The sequence below is a fragment of the Pelmatolapia mariae genome, linkage group LG2 (genome assembly GCF_036321145.2).
Source record: "Pelmatolapia mariae isolate MD_Pm_ZW linkage group LG2, Pm_UMD_F_2, whole genome shotgun sequence".
Taxonomy (NCBI): Eukaryota; Metazoa; Chordata; class Actinopteri; order Cichliformes; family Cichlidae; genus Pelmatolapia; species Pelmatolapia mariae.
In genome coordinates this window covers 36,036,073-36,053,447 of record NC_086228.1, presented here as the reverse complement: position 1 = coordinate 36,053,447, position 17,375 = coordinate 36,036,073, and the positions used below count along the sequence as shown (strand labels likewise).

Here is a 17,375-nt window from a genome sequence, read left to right as displayed (position 1 = left end):
TGTTGGTGCTTGGCCGGCCTGTCTTGAGTATTCAGAAACTTTTCTCACACAAACTTCTCTGGGGTTTAGAGAGAATGTTCTGAAAAAGAGAACATATCCAGTAAGCAGTAGCTCTCTGGGTAAAAATGTCTTTTTGGTCCCAGAAGTCAAAGGAGAAGGACCAGATTGCTTAGAGAGTTGATTTGATTAGCTTAGCGTGAATTAGCTTAGCAAAAAGACTGGAAGCACTGGGAAATACAGATAGCTCAAACCACTCTAAAACAACAAAGACTTAAATTTTATTTTGTGCAAAATTTAAAGATATGGACAGAAATGTATTTTAACTTTGGACGAGCAAAAGCTGTAGCAACCATAGCTGCTCCCACTGTTAAGCTAATCGAAACAGAGCTCCCGCTCCAGTGCACAGACGTAGGGCTGTTTGATACAACGATTTATATCGGATGACGATATTAAAACATCTATTAGTTCATTTTACGCTATCGTTTGTTTCGTGGTGTCGTAAAATAAACTCTTTACGGCAATATTTTTTCATCGTGTTGATGGTCACTGTAGGTGCTATATTAATTTCTTAAAGTTCTTTTCTCTTATATTTAATATAACCACACTACGGACGGACAAGTAACTGTTTTTACGTGTTGTCATTAGCAACAACGACGGTAAACCCAGCGTGCGGCTCCGCCATCCACTTGTTTATTTTCCACATAATCCTTTCACAGTAAAGCTGAAGATCCTGTTGAGGTTTTCAAAATAAACTGAAATGATGACAAAATACATTATTCTCAAACATCAAATTTCAGAATATGGTGGCTGTTAAAACTTATATCTAAAAATATATAGTTTAATACATCGGTCAAAACACTCGTCTCCAGGTACATGACGCCCAGCTGAAAACACTTCACACAAGTCGAGTTAGGGAGAAGGAAATGCAGCATATAATTAAAGAAAGAGAGAAATCACAGCATTGACCGCTTGGCAACAAACAACAGTGACTTTCCCCTAAAAATGTATCTGGCACAAAGGATGGCGTTTCTGAGGAGAGTCGGTGCGGCATACAGCCTCCCTAAAAATAGAAAGGATTGAAAATTAAAATGGAATAATTTGTTAGAGGCAGGATGTCTGGAAATAGAAGAAATGAAAGCATGAACAGCCTCCCAGGTTACAGCTGAGCTGCCCACTTACTTACACGTGGCTGTGTGTGTGTGTGTGTGTGTGTGTGTGTTTGTGTGTGTACGTGCGCTTGGCCTAAGTGTGTGAACATGCATTTCTGTATGTGAGCATTCAGCTTGTGTGTGTGTGTGTGTGTGTGTGTGTGCGCGCGCGCGCGCCTGTGTCTGAGGCACCATCTGTGTTGCCATGTGCAGCTGCGTTCCCTTGGAGCCCAAGACCCAAAACTCAGCTGTTACCAAGACAACCCCCACACACCCCATACCTGGTCTACACACAGACACACGTACACACACCCACAGCATTTCAAAATCACCTTAAGGTCTTACACTGTGTGTGCTTTTAAATGAACAGATGGACTGAGATGGATCATTCCTCAGAAAGTGTGTGTGCGTGTGTCTAAGAGGGAGACAGAAACACGGAGTGACAAGCAGATGGGAAGTCTATGTTTCAGTTCTGGATGACTTTCTCTTTTACTCGAGAACGTGCGACATGTGTGATGTGAGGCTGATCTTAGTCTGTGCTAAAATATATATATACAAGACTTTTGTTTTGGAAAGAATTTCATCATGTTCATCTTTTTCTGTTTGTTAGGTCTATTCTGCTCAGAGCATTTAGAAAGTTCCCGTAGTAGCTTTTGCTTTGAGAATATTTAGTAATCGGCAGGGCTGTGTGCACAAAGAGCTCCCCTTTCTGAACAAAGTGCATAAAATCTGAGCAAGTGTCTTGGAATATAAAGTCATGGGTGTACCCATGTAATGTCAATACCATTAAGTGTACCATAAACTGTTAAGAGAAACATAAAGTATATATAAACCTATAATAATGACTTGTGCTCTGGAACATATTTTCACCAAGGTTCAGTTGCCGCGATTCATCCATGCACCTAACTGCATTCCCTTCAGCACTTCCCTTCTTTCCTTTAGATGGATAATTTCATTTTATGCTGCGTGTTATCAGGGCCCCTAACCTGGGAATAGACATGATAATTAACCTCTTAGCCACAGTGCATAATCCCTATAGATTATGCAGCATGCCCATCAAATATACAAGTACACTATTTGTAAATCCAGTATTTATGTTCTTCCTGTCACTGCAGTCTTTTCACTGCTTCACAAATGCAGGCTATTTAGCAAGCCCCTGAAGGTCCAGACCTCTACGATGAGAACCAGTGGTATGTGACAAGACTTTTTAGCAATATTTGACAATTGGTGCTCCTAAATTAAGGCCAGAGTACAATCTGGCTCCAGAGGAGCTGTCTGGACTTGTTAAGAGCATGACTGTTTTTCCAGCCGTGTGCAGTTCTTGCAGATTTTTTTTTTAAACTCTCTAGCACAGAGGCAAGATTTATGTGGAAAGGATCAGTGCGTTGGTTAAATCAGTGTCACTGGAGCATGCTGCTGCCAGAATTAAACAATGTGCTTATGCAAGCCTTGTCTGACTGTGGCTAGCTGTCAGAAGTGGCTAGGGTCTTTGCTGCAACATCTGCTGGGTCCTAAAAAGGCAGCATGTAGAGGGCGGACAGAGAGGCAGAGGAATATGTTTACTGTCTACCTGGAATAAGATATAATGGCTCTCCATATTTCAAGCTGGCATATAAATAGTACAATATCGTCAGTATTGTCATGTCGTATTCAATGTGACATGAAAATTAGTGACTGAGGCTGTAATCACACAGTAAAGTCAGTGATATCAAAGACACCTCTGTGTGCACTTCACTTTACAAACTGAGAGGCCACCTCCATCTTTTAGATACAGTCTATGACTGCAACCTGTCTAAACACAGTTAAAATAACTAAAAGCCAAACTGGACTGCGTCATGCTACTCCTCAAATAAATGTGGCACCTTAAGATTGTTCTAACCTACTGAGGAAATCAAGGGACGATTATTACACCCCCTTACAGTCCAGAGGTCAAATAAGCTAGCTGTGTGACACAGGATGACACAGGGGTACAACTGATCAAATCCAGGCAGTTTTTTGAAAGCCTCTATTAAAATCAATAGGGAGAGAGCAATAACAATATGGTTTTTAAACAGATGTGAACAGTTGCTATTCTAAGTTGGTTTTATTTATTGGCTCACAGGAGCTTCACAGTTCTCCCACAGATTTCTGTTCGGTCCTTCATATCCACCAGAACTCGTATTGATCCAATATAATTTTATTGAATCATTCGGTCTGTCTTCACTCTTAGAAACCTGCCAGAGTAGAAACAGTTGAATCAATCATTGGATAAAAACCATCCAGTAATTCAGTGGAATGACTTAATTGAAACTTAAGTATCTGTTCTGAAACACAGCCAGGTTTCCCCTGACAACCATAAATATCCAGGGGAGAAGGGACAATTCAATCCAATAATATGTATTTAACATTAATCTTGGTGTTAAGTAGGCCAGGGTTTAATAAAAGGGTGAATCGCAGATGATGGGGGAATATAAAAATATATGACAGTCAAAGTAATTCTGGGTCTGTTAAGTGATTTTTTTTTCTTTTTTTACCATACATACTTGTCAAGTCAAGTGATGGAGGATTCTGTGTGTGTGTGTGTGTGTGTGTGTGTGTGTGTGTGTGTGTGTGTGTGTGTGTGTGTGTGTGTGTGTGTGTGTGTGTGTGTGGAGGTAGTTTTCAATGATTCATTTCCCTCGTTAAGAGTTGTCCTACTTCTCTCCTACAATCCTTTACCTGAATGTTTTCTGCTCTTTTGTCATTTCCTTTAGACACACACACACACACACACACACACACACACACAAACACACACAGTAGAGTGTTTGGTGTGCTGCCCAGAAAAATAATCTCATTGACATATACTGTTTCAGAAGTACTTTGATTATTCTGCCTGTCGTACTCTTTGCAACAGTTCTCGTGTAAGGTGCATAAAATCACCTGGATTTGCATAATAAAATATGCATTTGTCCGCACATAGCGGACGCTGCAGGTGAAAGATTTCTATAAAAGGAAAGAGGGAGAGCAAGCAAATGAAAAGACAGACGAGGGACAGCATGACGACAAAAACATCCTGACGCACAGAGGGAAAAGGCTGGGAGGCGAGGAGATTTGAGCGAGGATCTATTTTAGTGATAAAATGTGAAAAGCAAAGAGAGAACAGGGAACCCCAAAGAGTGACAAGTGAAACAGACTAATGATGTGAATACCAGCTATAAGATTTACAGGAAGTCAGTAAGACAGACACCAGATTTATATGAATTTCCCATCTTATCGTGTCCCTTTTCCTCACTTTTCATCTATATGAAATATTGCTGGCATCGCAATTCAATTCCTCCTGGAATTTGGGATATTGCTGTCAAAACAAATGACATAATTCAGAACAGGCGGGTGTTCAGTGACTCTGCTGTTCATTTGAGACCGATTTTAAATGTCAACTTAAAACAAACAAGAGCTGATTTGTACATGCACCAAATATGGGGTAACAGTAAGATTCATATTAAATGTAATATTAGACAGTCATGCCACTATGTGCCTATGTGTAGTGGTTTGCTCAATTACTTGACAAGCCAAAGCCCGCTAGTTCAATTCCCGCAGGAGATGCAAACCTCCTTTGGGGTTATGTCACTACATCAGCAGTGCTACCTGCTGTGGCAACTGAACATAGCTTTTAGACAAAGATATCCCGAGTAAATGCAAAATTCTTTCTTTTTAAAGACAGATTGTCATCAACCACACTGGGGGGGGGGGGCCTGTTTAATGTTTTGGCAAAGCCAATCTGCAGTCACTTGCCGTCTTCAGAACAGCTTTGGTGCATCGAGGAGGCAATAAAACGGCAACAAAACAGATTCAGTCTGCTGTCGGTTAGTGATTCAATGGTGAAAATCACAAATCTGTTGCCATTTACATGCACAGAGATTCACATTAACTTCTTACTTTCAGAGTCCAGCGAGAATCTTATAGATTTGAAACTGAAAGTTCGTCCACTCCACTCGATGTAACTAGAATACAGTTGACAACCACCTGAGTCGAGTCGTTTGTTGCATATTGACACAATGTGTTAGCAATCTGTCAGCATTCATAAATTAGTTGGTAATTATTTGCAAACTCTCACCAATCTGGCTGAGAGTGACTGCAATCAGTCCGAGTCTCACTGCAAGTGTTTGCAGGCAGATTGCCTCCCTGCAAGCAACCTGTGCATCTGCCTTTGAAAGTGGTCCCTCAGAGATTGGTCAACTACTTGCAATGGGTCTCAGACAGAAAAATAAATCAATGCAATCACGGGGGAACCATTGATGTTTACTAGTTGCAAGGGGGTTGGCATCCTATTATTACTCTAGTTTGTAGAGTAATAGTACACTAAAGTTCAACAGTTACACACCTTGTTTGCAAATTTTTAATGGCTTGTGTTGCTAGAAACATTTGTCTGCTTTGGTAGTTTTAGTGATCTAAAAAAAAATTATGTGGAGCTGAAACTGAAACTGTGAAAGGCAACAAAGTGCTCTAAACTGCTAAGGACAACGGCACTGCTAACTGTGTGAACCACCAGGACAAAATTCAGGTTTCGCATTAACACCTCTGAGTTTGTGAAAGTTCTCTGTGTTGCCTACACTTTACTGTGGACACTCATTAACCTGCACTTCGATAGCAGTTTACAGCGCTGCTTACTGATGAAAATTGCACTTCACACACAGACGCTATCCTGATGAGGATGCTAAGTGCATTCCCACAACATTCAAATTCAGAGTGGTTTCCTTCAGTTCAAGATTAAATTAATTTGTTCATTTCTTTAGATGTATGTGAAATTAATAAATCCAGTGTAATAAATGAACAGCAATGAGAACTTTTCACTGTTAGAATGCAGTACGAGCCTTTGACAGGAAAGGACCTCAAAACGCACAAGACGGGCTGAAGGAAACAGATGTTGATGTCTGATACCAGCAGCTCCTTATGCTTGGATAAAAAATGAATTTAAAAAAATAAACCAAGGGCAAAGCGAAGTCTGGACCGATTCTCATATTCAGCTGCTTCTTTATGTGCATCTATAAATGCCAGCGACGCTACACTGAGTACAGACAAGGCTGTCGGGCTACAATAACGATACAAAGAGGTGGAATCAGATTGAATTTGACTTTGTGGTCACATGACTTCTGTTTGCAAACTCACTTGTGATCTGGGAGAGTGAGCCCTTCCTCTGTTTGTCACACCAAAGAAAACAGAACATAGTTGTGATCACACAGAGGAGCAGTGTGAAACGGTGATGCACCAACTTGAGAAAATTCCTGTCAGTCTTTCTTATTAATGACAACAATACAGCACCAGCCCTCGTTTTTCCTCAGCTTCTCACAAATACCCTGCCGCTACAGCCACAAATAGAAACGATGACTCGACTCAGCTGTATTAAATGCAGGCTGGATTTCAGGGCCTGCGTTTCTATTTACTGGAGAGATACGCACACACAAAGTCACTCGCCCACACTGACACACACCCTCACGCCACACAAGTGCAAACAAAGTTGATGATTTTAATCACCATAACATGCTGAGAACACAAACACACCCTCAGGGTGCTAATCAATTACTGCAGAGCTCAAATACACACACCTACTTACTCGCACACACACACACACACACACACACAATCAAGCTAAACTAATTTCACTCCAAGCCAGATTTTTTTTTCTTTTTTAACTGATTTCTAAAGTGTGTGTGTATTTATACGCCTGTACTGCAGGATGATGTCTGACTAGGCTCAAAGGTAAAAAAAGAAAAATCCCACCGCGAGCCCACCAACACACACGCACACGTGTGCAAGACGTGAGGCTTCAGTGGGCACTTTTTCTCTGAGTTTGTTAGAAATTATAATTTTGAGACTGGCAGAAGTCAAAGCCTCCTCGTCCTTTTCCATCAATCAAAATAAGCAGCGCAGTGACACCAAACATAAAGACATTTCCATATGAAAACAGTTGCGTTTTGGCATTGACCAACTGAAGGAAACCTCATGTTTATTCAACCTGTAACCAGATTTTTACTTTTGCTGCTCTAAATGTTTTGAATTTCTTCTGAAAAAGATAATTACCCCACAAAGCTTGAAAGGAAGCAGCTGCTTTTCCCACTCATGAAAAAACAACACCTTAAGTGTTAACTTTAAGAGTCAAAACTGACAACAAACACACAGACGTACACCGAATGTTAACATTCACTGTTGGTTCTTGACTGTGCTGACAGAGCTATCATTATGATAATACCAAGGTCTATCATAATTATCTGCTAATTGACTGCCTAACGAGGTAGCGCTCATTAGAATGCTCATTAATACTCCATCATCACCACTGATAGCTGTAATCATAGAGTGATGGGGGTTTCAAGGTCTTACATGAGTGTGTGTGGATACTGCCTGCCCATAGATGTGTATTTTCATGTGATTTCATAGTATTGCTGATTGATTCTTCCAGCAGTAATACATTAAAGGTACACATCTGTTGAATATGGAGCTCTGCAGAATCAAAGCTTCATGGCTCAAACTAATTAAGTTGCAAGAACACTATGCAACTGAATTTAATGAAATACTTTTGTTAAACCCCTTGAATTAAAGCTGAAAGTTTGCACTTCAGTCACAATTCGGTTTTATTTATATAGCTCCAAATCACCGTCACCTCAAGGCGCTTTACACTGTAATGTAAAAATCATACAATACAGAGAAAACCCCAACAATCAGACAGCCTCCTCTGAGCAAGCACTGTGAAAGTGGGAAGGAAAAACACCCTTTTAACAGGAAAACAGAAAATATGTGGCTAATTCAAACTTTAATATCATGGCGCTATAAACCTGAAATGATGAATTTATAAAAGATTGAAAAAATATTTACCATTTATGAAAAAACTGATTTTCATTTGCATGAATGTATTATTATGAATGACACTGTGTGTCAATCAAACTGTAACTGTCATTTAGCCTCATAGAAACAACTGAGACTGTTACTTCTCTTTGCAAGACCATCAACATTTAGCACCCAGCAGCGACTACTTTGAGCTTCAAATTAAACTTCATTAAGAGAAGAATCTTCTGTTAGAAGTGAGTTTGATGGCAGTACTCGCTGCCTCGAATATATGAACACTATTCTACAGTGCAGTCAACTTTTATTTATCTCCAGAGTTGTTCTGTTTTACCTTTAGTCAAGTCAAGTCAAAATTTATTTCCATAGCACATTTAAAAGACTAGTGTACATCAAAGTGCTTCACAATAAAACTGCAGTGCGGGCAGAACAGAACAAAAAGTACAGTTAGAATTGCAATTACATTACATGGTGGAGTGCAGGCCGAATGAAAGTCAAACTAATTTGTGTCGAAAGCTAAGTTGAACAGCTGTGTTTTTAAGCATGATTTGAACGATTTAATTGATTCCGATGTACTGATATCATCTGGGAGATTATTCCAGAGTCTAGGGTCGCAATGGCAAATGCACGGTCACCGCTGGTTGCTAAACGAGACCTTGGTTGCATTAGGAGCAGTTGGCTGGAGGATCTAAGTGCTCTCTTTGGGTTGTACAGATCAAGGAGATCAGTTAGGTCAGTGGTCCCCAACCCCCGGGTCTCGGACCGGTACCGGTCCGTGAGTCGTTTGGTACCGGGCCGCGAGAGTTGAGGCTCAGGTGTGAAATGTATGGTTTTCAGGGTTTTTATCGGTTTCAGCGTTATTTTGTTATCGTTTTTATCGTTAACTCGGTTTTCCTGGGTCTTTTCACGTGTGTTATGAATACATCTTCTTTTTTCCGGTACCGGTACTAGTTTTATTTTGTTGTATTTATCCGCGACACCTTAAAGGCCGGTCCGTGAAAATATTGTCGGGCATAAACCGGTCCGTGGCGCAAAAAAGGTTGGGGACCGCTGAGTTAGGTAGCTAGGGGCCAGGTTATTTAGAATTTTTAAAGTAAGCAGAACGATTTTGAAATCAATGCGATATTTGATGAGAAGCCAGTGTAAGTTAGCGAGGACAGGGGTGATGTGCTCATGCCTTCTAGTGCCGGTTAAGAGGTGTGCTGCCGCATTTTGGACTAATTGCAGGCGGTGAAGGAGGGAGAGTTGGAGGCCCGGGTAAAGACAGTATCAATAGTCCAATCTGGAAGTGATAAAGGCATAGATATGTTTTTTGAGTTCTTTATGTAGTAAATAGGGCTTAGCTTTGGAATTTGACCTTTAGGATGTCATGGGCCCAGTTGAGATGGACCACTTATTGCTTAGTTGTCATCTTTCAATATAACTCGTGAAATTACATCAAAAATTAAAATGAATAATCTCCAGCAGTGTATGTGTAGTATTTGTTCTCTCCATACATGGTGTAGTTTGTTACCTTGTGCATGGTGAGTTTTTGCTCTTATATGTAACTCAGTTTTTACATTGAGCTTTTACCAAATAAACCCTGGCTGTCCAGACATTATGTGTACCATGTGGCATGTTGCAGCAGTGTGAAACGTGTGTGCATGTGTGTGCTTTAAAGATTTCATCTAATCTTCCTCTAGCCTAGAGTTGGCAGTTTTTCCACAAGAGGCCACATGAGAAACTGAGACTGCTGTGGAGGACCACACCGATGTTAATTTTATCTCTTTAGAAGCTGCTGCTGGTAAGAGTTGATGTAACAATTAGGCAATGAAAACAGGCATAAGCATAGTAAAAAAAAAATGCCAGCATTTTATCACCATTTAATCAACTTTTTCAAAAATAGCTGTGAAGAAATATGCACATTTTTACAAAATTCCAACGGCATTTAATTTTATACAAATGGGTATTGCCAATTTGATTGTAGTTTAATTACTTCATTTGCAGTTTTTTAGTTCTTTTTTCTTGTTGAATGAGTTAAAGATAATCTCTTTTGTGCTTGAACAATGTGCATTAAAAGTCAGGTTCAGTCTCTGAGGTGGAAATCGAAGCACGTCCTGAACATCAAATGCAAAATCTGCATTCCATGCTGTATACTGAGAGCTCTAAAAAGTCCAGGCCTGTCTTCTCACAAAACTCTTGAATTTCTGCTCTCATGTCTCATACGCGTCAGCAATTTGCCTAGGCTGAGCCACTCGGTAGCTGTGTGGTAGCCTATGTCACCATTTTCAGTCTCATGGTCCCCCAAAAGTGCAACAAACTGTCTGTGATTCACTCCTCCTGCCCAGATGAAGTTAAATATTTTAGTTACAAAATCCAAAAATGAACCTGTTACAGGTAACAAAAGGTGAATTTTTAGCACTGACTAAAACAACAACTCCTATTTAATTCTGGGTTGAATTCACTCACTTTATCGTGCATCATCCTCAGATGTCCAAAATCTTTCCTGTCAGATCTGGACAGCCTTCAGTTGGAAGACCTGCTAGTTTGTCCCATTTCAGCTCAGGCCTATCCAAGCATGCAGTTAGCTCTATAAACAAATAACTTCTTGTAACAGCCCCTTTCATTGAGTACAGAGCTGCAAGCTATGAAGTGGTCTGTGTCACATTGCTCTCCTCCAGAGCTACTGAGAAAAAGAAAACTGTTCACTTTGCTTTTCAACAAAAGCTCCACATTCATTTGAAAAGCGACTGTTTTACAGTTCAAGCAGTCCATCGACATTCTTTCTTACTCACTATCACAGAAAATTTCACCGTTTTTGTGATTTGGTGGAAAATCATCCCTGAATTTGTAAAGCTTGAAAAGAGTCCTCATTGCTTTTGCAGCTTTGCTAGCAAAGGTTCTGATGTCCAATCCCACTTTGCATCAGTCTCGTATTTCTCTCTATGTTTAGTTTCATAATGATAATTCAAATTTTAACCCTTAAACATATCAATCTGCTCTCCACAAACTAAGCACACAGCTTTTCCTTTGACTTCAGGAAATAAGCACTTGAAGGTCCAGGTCTTGGACCCTGCATTCATATTTTGGGGCTAGCAAAATCAAGGGGACCCTACAGTAGGATCTTATGAAGTAGATTTGTAGATCCTTAGGAAAATCATATATTTACCATGTAAGATAAAAAGAAATCCAATGATGCTGACACGTGTTTGCCTCACTAACACTACATTTCCTGTGTGTGCCACCTCTTGCCCCAGACTCATTTGCTCAGGTGAAAGGTTGGCAGTGCTGCAGCTTATGATACACAGCAGTATTTTACCTAGTGTGATTTTTTTTCCTCTCATGATTTCAGAAATGTGTTTGCACACTTCTCTTTAAAGTGATATTACTGTCACCAGGAGGAGGCAGCAATTATTTCAGGTTCTCATTTCAAAGGGACCCTGCAGGCACCCAGCTACACACTTCGAGTAGTTTTCTGCACTGGCTCCCTGTGGTGGCAGCCTTCCTACTATCATCCGGACACCTCTTTGGAGAAATGAGAAAGGATATAAACCAAAATGTGCCGGGTTTGTTTAATGACTCCTTCTGTGCTCAACTTTCAGTGTGGTGTCATCTTTAATGTGTGTTTTACCTTCAGCCTGGACTGCAGCTGGTTTAAAGATTCAGCTGCAAAACAGTGCAAATTCATCCTCCGTGCGGCACCGCGTGGCGTCTAACATTGCTGTGCTGTGTGTTGCAGGTATGCCTCTCAGTCTGGACTGCAAGGCATTTTTTGGCTACAGTGGAGAAAACAGAAAGCCCATCATCTACTGGATGAAAGGAGAAAAATTTGTTGAAGAACTTGCAGGGCATATTAAGGAAACTGAAATGAAGTAAGTAAACTATTTTCTAGAGAAGCACTGATTCAGTAACATATTCGAAATGATCCTGAAATCAGTGTCCTGAGGGTGGGGGCAAGTAAATTCTAAGTACATCTACTGCAAGACAGTATCAATTATACTCTCTCAAGTTTACAGGTTTCTATTGTTAATTAATTTCTGAATAGGCTCGACTCCAGCTGCTCTCCTCACACTGTCAGGATCTAATTTGGTCTCTCGTGATTTATGACTCATTGAGGGTTTTCTGACAGCTTTCTTCTCAACTTTTCTAAAAAAAAAAATTAGGAATACTAATAATAAAGTTAAATTGAATTCATTTTCTCCCCTATTGGGACCAATTACATTGGAGTCTATTGGGAAAAGCCTGATTGTCTGCGGGGCATCAAATATCATTAGAACAACCTGCTGGATCGCTATGGTAACCATCAGCGAATTTACATTGTCTCACACATATGCATACACACACACACACACACACACACAAAAACACACACAGTCGGTGTGAGTTAAGAGAATTATGTCTAAAATCTATTAATTACACATAAAACAGTTTATCTTCAAAATCTATAAAAGATGAAGTTGAAAGCAAAAAATGTTATTTAATTAATCTCCGTTGTTCAGTCGGGAGGCGGGGAATGATGACGGTCTTGTTGCTTTCTCCAGTGGGTCAATGCAAAAGGTGTAAAATGAGGTAGAGACTTGACTTGCTACACCCCTGCGTGTTGCACTGAAACAGTCCTCAAGTCTGTGAGTCCTGAACCTGTCCCAAAAGAGCCAATCAACAACTGAAACCGGAGACATATTAGCCAATCACGTTGCAGCGCATGTGCCCAGTACAGGGGAAAATGTTTTAGCTTAATTCAGGTAAAGTTTGCTGACTTTGCTTAAAATCTTTTTTTCCCTGTATGTTGTATTTGTATACAATAATATGGCTTCATATTTCAAGTATATCCCACCAGAGCACAGAGAACAAATGATCACAGTTATCCAACATAGATTTTTGGTTTTTATACTTACTGAGATAACAAGTAGAGCAATACGCCTGACGTCACACACCTGAAACAGTCAGGACCTGAAGTATGCACACGCATCAGTGCGAATACTTGATTTGTTAATCTGTTACAGTTACAGCTACTGATTAGGTCATTAGGGGCGGGACCAGGACAACCACAGATATCTATTGAGTATACCTGAGTGCTATAAAACACCACACTGCTTTTCTGTGTTTTTTCTTTTTCAGTGGGTGATCTCATATAACTCACCTCGTTTCAAAGCATTTGCCCTTTTTTCACTCTGCAAAGTGAAGAAGCTAGAAAGTTACTTCTTGTGATCTCCACTAAGATTTGAAGTTCAGACAGACTTTCCCAGCGCATCTAAGACAGCAAAGTATTTCAAACAGCCTGCAGCATGGTGGTTGTCTTTTCTGTAAATAAATGAGCCCGTGAAAGACTCTGGAAGTGGTCTTTGAAAGTAAGATGGGAAAATATAGGCAGGATTAGACCAGACAAATCCAGCCTGACTCTTTAACTCACCTGTTAATACTCATGTGGATGAGTGCTGCAGACTCATGAATCATAATATTTAATTTGTGTATGGATTTAGCTACTTCAGTTATAGCTGCAGCTGCATCATCTCCTCTAAGCAACAGTAGTCAAGCTAAATAATGTGCTACTACCTGAGTTCATGTTGGAGACCTAACTGCAAAGTTTAGGTCTGATGGGGTTCAAAGTCTAGTAGATGAGTACTAAATGCTACTGACTGCTGTTGCAAATTCAGCACCCGTGTTTTAACTGAGCAAAACATTTAGTGCATGGGTCATTCCTACCTCACATCGTGCAAACTCCAATCTGAAGGTCCAGAGTTTGAACATATATATTGAGTGCTGGGAATTTTTAGCTTCATATATCAAATAGTTTTTAAGATACACTTTTTTGAAAAATAGTCCATCGGCCCACTACCACACACTGAAATATGAGTCAACATTTGAACATGAATGTGTCAAAGACTATTAAAGAAAAGCCTGAAATTTGCACCGGTCTTTCTTTACATCAAAATAAATCAGGATCTTTAATGTGGACCAGATATATTTAAAATGGTCTGAAAATTTTAAGATATAAAAAATCACACACTAACAAAGAAACTTTACATTGCAAAAGACAACGAGTAACAATTTCTGAATGGTGTGTTGTTGAATTTCACAGTAATACAAAAAGAAGCAGCTGGATTTTCACGATGGTACTGTAACTGTAACTCACAGGTCCTGAAAATTATTTTCAGAGTTATATTTTTGAGTACCATCTCGAATTTTGTTCTATTCGAAGAGGACAATCTACTGAAATTTTAATTTTTGTGTTTAATAATATATTTTGGCTTTATTGGATAGTGAAAGTCAGGAGAAACAGAAAAGCAAGGAGAAGCGGGGAGACACACAGCAAAGGGTGACGGGTTGGACTCAAACCCGAGCCTTTGCAGGAGTATTCTTGATGATCAGGCAGAGTGCCCGTGTTGATTTGAGACGGACAAAAGTTTCATTCAGTTCACACAGGTGGGGCTGTGGTGGGCTGTAGTTTTGCTTCTCCCTTCATTATATCTTTAAAATGATTTAAACTGACAAATATTTGGTTTGGTTTTCATCCTGCACTATGACCTGGCCAATCATGGCCTCTTTAGATTATCCCATCAGCTTATTAATTTTAGACATAATAAGCAGTCGTACGAGAAGCAAAAGCCTGTTTGGTTTTCTTTAAGCGCACTACTTAAACTCAGTTAATAGCAGGTTGGAAAGATTCTGGCAATGATTAATGTACCATCTACACTGTGTGTGTCATTGTTTTTTCCCTATTCAGGTTAATGCTGCTCCCTTTTGAGTAATACTTCTGCACCATCACGTTAAAGAAAAACTGCAACGTAGTAATGTAATCTAAATGTTCAAACTGCAGCACGTGGGCATTAGTGTGTTTTAACTGACACACTAACAGCTGTAATCAAAGCTTTAATATTAGAAAGTAAAATGTTCACTTGTGCTCAAAGAGCCTTCACAGGTCATGTTATCAGCCGAGCACAGCAATACTGATATGAATGTTTATCTCCCCTAAAGAGAAATCCTCTTTGCCCTCCTCCCTTCATGGGGGAGGTCACAGGTCAGAGTCAGCATAGCAACAGTGGCTCTGAAACCAGGTGACCTTCAGTGTCTTGCTGGAGGACACTCCAGCAGCAGAGCTGTTTACCGATCCAAGACTGGAACCTCAAGAATGTATCTGCGACTGCTAATCCACCTCCTGCCCTCTGAAAATGTTCTCTCCCAGGAAAATGATGTTGTAGAGAGCAGCACGGTACATGAGTAGGAGTGTTTAAACTTGAAACTAATCATGCCCCGTAGTATTAAATTAACCTTTGCCTGATGAGTTCTCAATCTTTCAGTCCAGTCCTCTGGCCACCTCTGATCCAATCATACTGCTATTCCAAGTTCCACAATCGCACTCCAGCAGGTCGACTCCCGCTGTGATGCCCATTAATCTGTCCACTTTAAGCTCCCTTCCCCACGTCCTGCTGCAGCACTGGCCCGAGGACTTTGTCTATGTCTGTTTGCATAGTGTCAAACACAGTCTTGTAGCCTCTGTGATAATGGGAATACCTGTAATTACCAAGGCTTGCTCTCTTACTGACACATTCACACCCTGCAGCACCCAAGAGGATGTGATAAAGCTGCGAGTTTGTGGAGAAAAAACTCCCACCAACAAGTGCCTCTCTTTGTGAAACCTTACTTCTTTTTTTTTGGAAAATGTAAATCCATAGTCTAAGTGGTTTAAGTATGTTGGGTTAAAATAGCAGGCAACACAATATATATGAGCAGTATCATCACTTTTACTCCAGCTGTTGGCTGAGCTCAGCTTCACCGCTGTCCAGCTTCTTCACGTTTCTGCAACTCAGCTATCACAGTCCGCGGCTCGTTCATGTGCAATGAATTGGTAATTACAGTATTTCCACTTGGGCCAGTGCTTGCTTCACATTTTCACTTGAAGGCAGCCCATATGTCTACTGATGCAGAGAGGCCTTTTTTTTTACCTGCTTGAAATTCACATCTGTTGTCCAGTTCAACTGCTGTCAAAGCCTCACTGCTTCACTGTTCACAACCTCATCATCAACCGTTATTTTACCTTATATTTTCTTTGTCATGAAGCATGTTAGTTAGCCCGTTCTAGGTACTAAAGTAGGAGGGAAGCAGTTTTTTTTATGTTAAAAAGTTGAGGTCTGCATGCAATTGGGAACACCTTGAAACAGAGAGGTTTATTTTATGCTTCCTGTCGGCAGTGACAAGTGCAGTGGTCTGAGGAAACAAAGCATCAATAATACAGAAACAAGTTGTTTGATCCACGATGGGTCCAGCTCGCAGCTTAGAAGACTGAATGATGTACTGCAAACATCTTGCTACCACATACTGTACAACAGGGTACCTTCAGAGGTCTGACCTGTGTTATCGCTACACTCCAGTGGAGAAGTTCAGGGAGGTACAGAAGGAGGAGAAGGGCACTGATGACATGTTGACATGAAGTGAAGAGTTGTAGGATTGGAAACCTGGGAATCTGTTTTAGGAGGAGAGTAGTACCAGACTTTTGGGATAGCGGGAAAATAGGATAAGGCCACAAACAGACTGTCAAATATTGCCAGCCCATTCCTCTGGTGGATCTGCTATCAATAATATTCCATAGCTGACTTGATTTATAAGCTGTGAGACCGTCTACTCTGGGCTTATTCCTTCTTGCAGCTACCTGGATTCAATTCTGCCCTAGGCCCTTTGCTGCATGTCATCCCACCCATCTATCCTTCTGGCTGTCCTCAGTATCTGTGTCAAAGTATCTGTGTCAAAGAAAATGCTAAAAAACTACACACACACACACACACACACACACATATATATATAGATAGATAGATATACTACTGTAGTTGGGTCTCAGTGTAAAGAGAGATTTATTGTTTAAAGAAAAGTGCAATTGTTGTGATGTGTTTTATTTTCAAATCAAAGTTGCACATCCATCAAAGCCTTCAGACATGAGCGGAGAAAGAGAAGAGCAGAGATGTGATAGATATGATAGAAGAGCACAGTGTGTGATTGTTGTTCGACTTTTGGGACCAGCGACGATGACCTTCTTAGATCTAAGTTCAGTTAAGCAAACTTGGCCTGATTCCATTTGGTGAGTCAGTTCATTTGGTTGAAGTGAGCTGTGTGGTCACATCCACAACAACAGTCATCTCAAGGCACTTTTTATTTGAGAGGGAACCCAGCTGATCAGACAACCGCCCCTATGAGCAAGCACTTCACATTGGCAGGGAGGAACAACTCCCTTTCAGCAAGAAGAGACCTGGGGAGGGGAAGCCATCTGCTGGGACTGGTCGTGGGTGATTGGAAAGCCACAACAAGAGATGTAGGCCTTGATATCATCAGAACAGCAACACAAGTGGAGGCAAAGATGATACAAATGATGAGCATGCACACAGTGCTGACCTTTGGGGTACAGCTTGGCACATACATGCAGCTGAACTCAGGGAGGAAGGATACTTTGGCTGATGGTGTCAA

The 17,375-nt window shown here is 40.6% G+C and overlaps 1 protein-coding gene across 4 annotated transcripts in view; it reads left to right on the top strand.

Moving 5' to 3' along the window:
* The window catches only part of il1rapl2 (interleukin 1 receptor accessory protein-like 2), a 443,220-nt gene that overhangs the window by 387,943 nt on the left and 37,902 nt on the right, over positions 1–17,375 (top strand). For all 4 annotated transcript variants that reach the window (XM_063499998.1, XM_063499989.2, XM_063499971.1 and 1 more), the window contains exon 8: positions 11,662–11,794. In XM_063499998.1, coding sequence (XP_063356068.1) covers positions 11,662–11,794 — 133 coding nt within the window. The remainder of the gene's footprint in view (positions 1–11,661; positions 11,795–17,375) is intronic.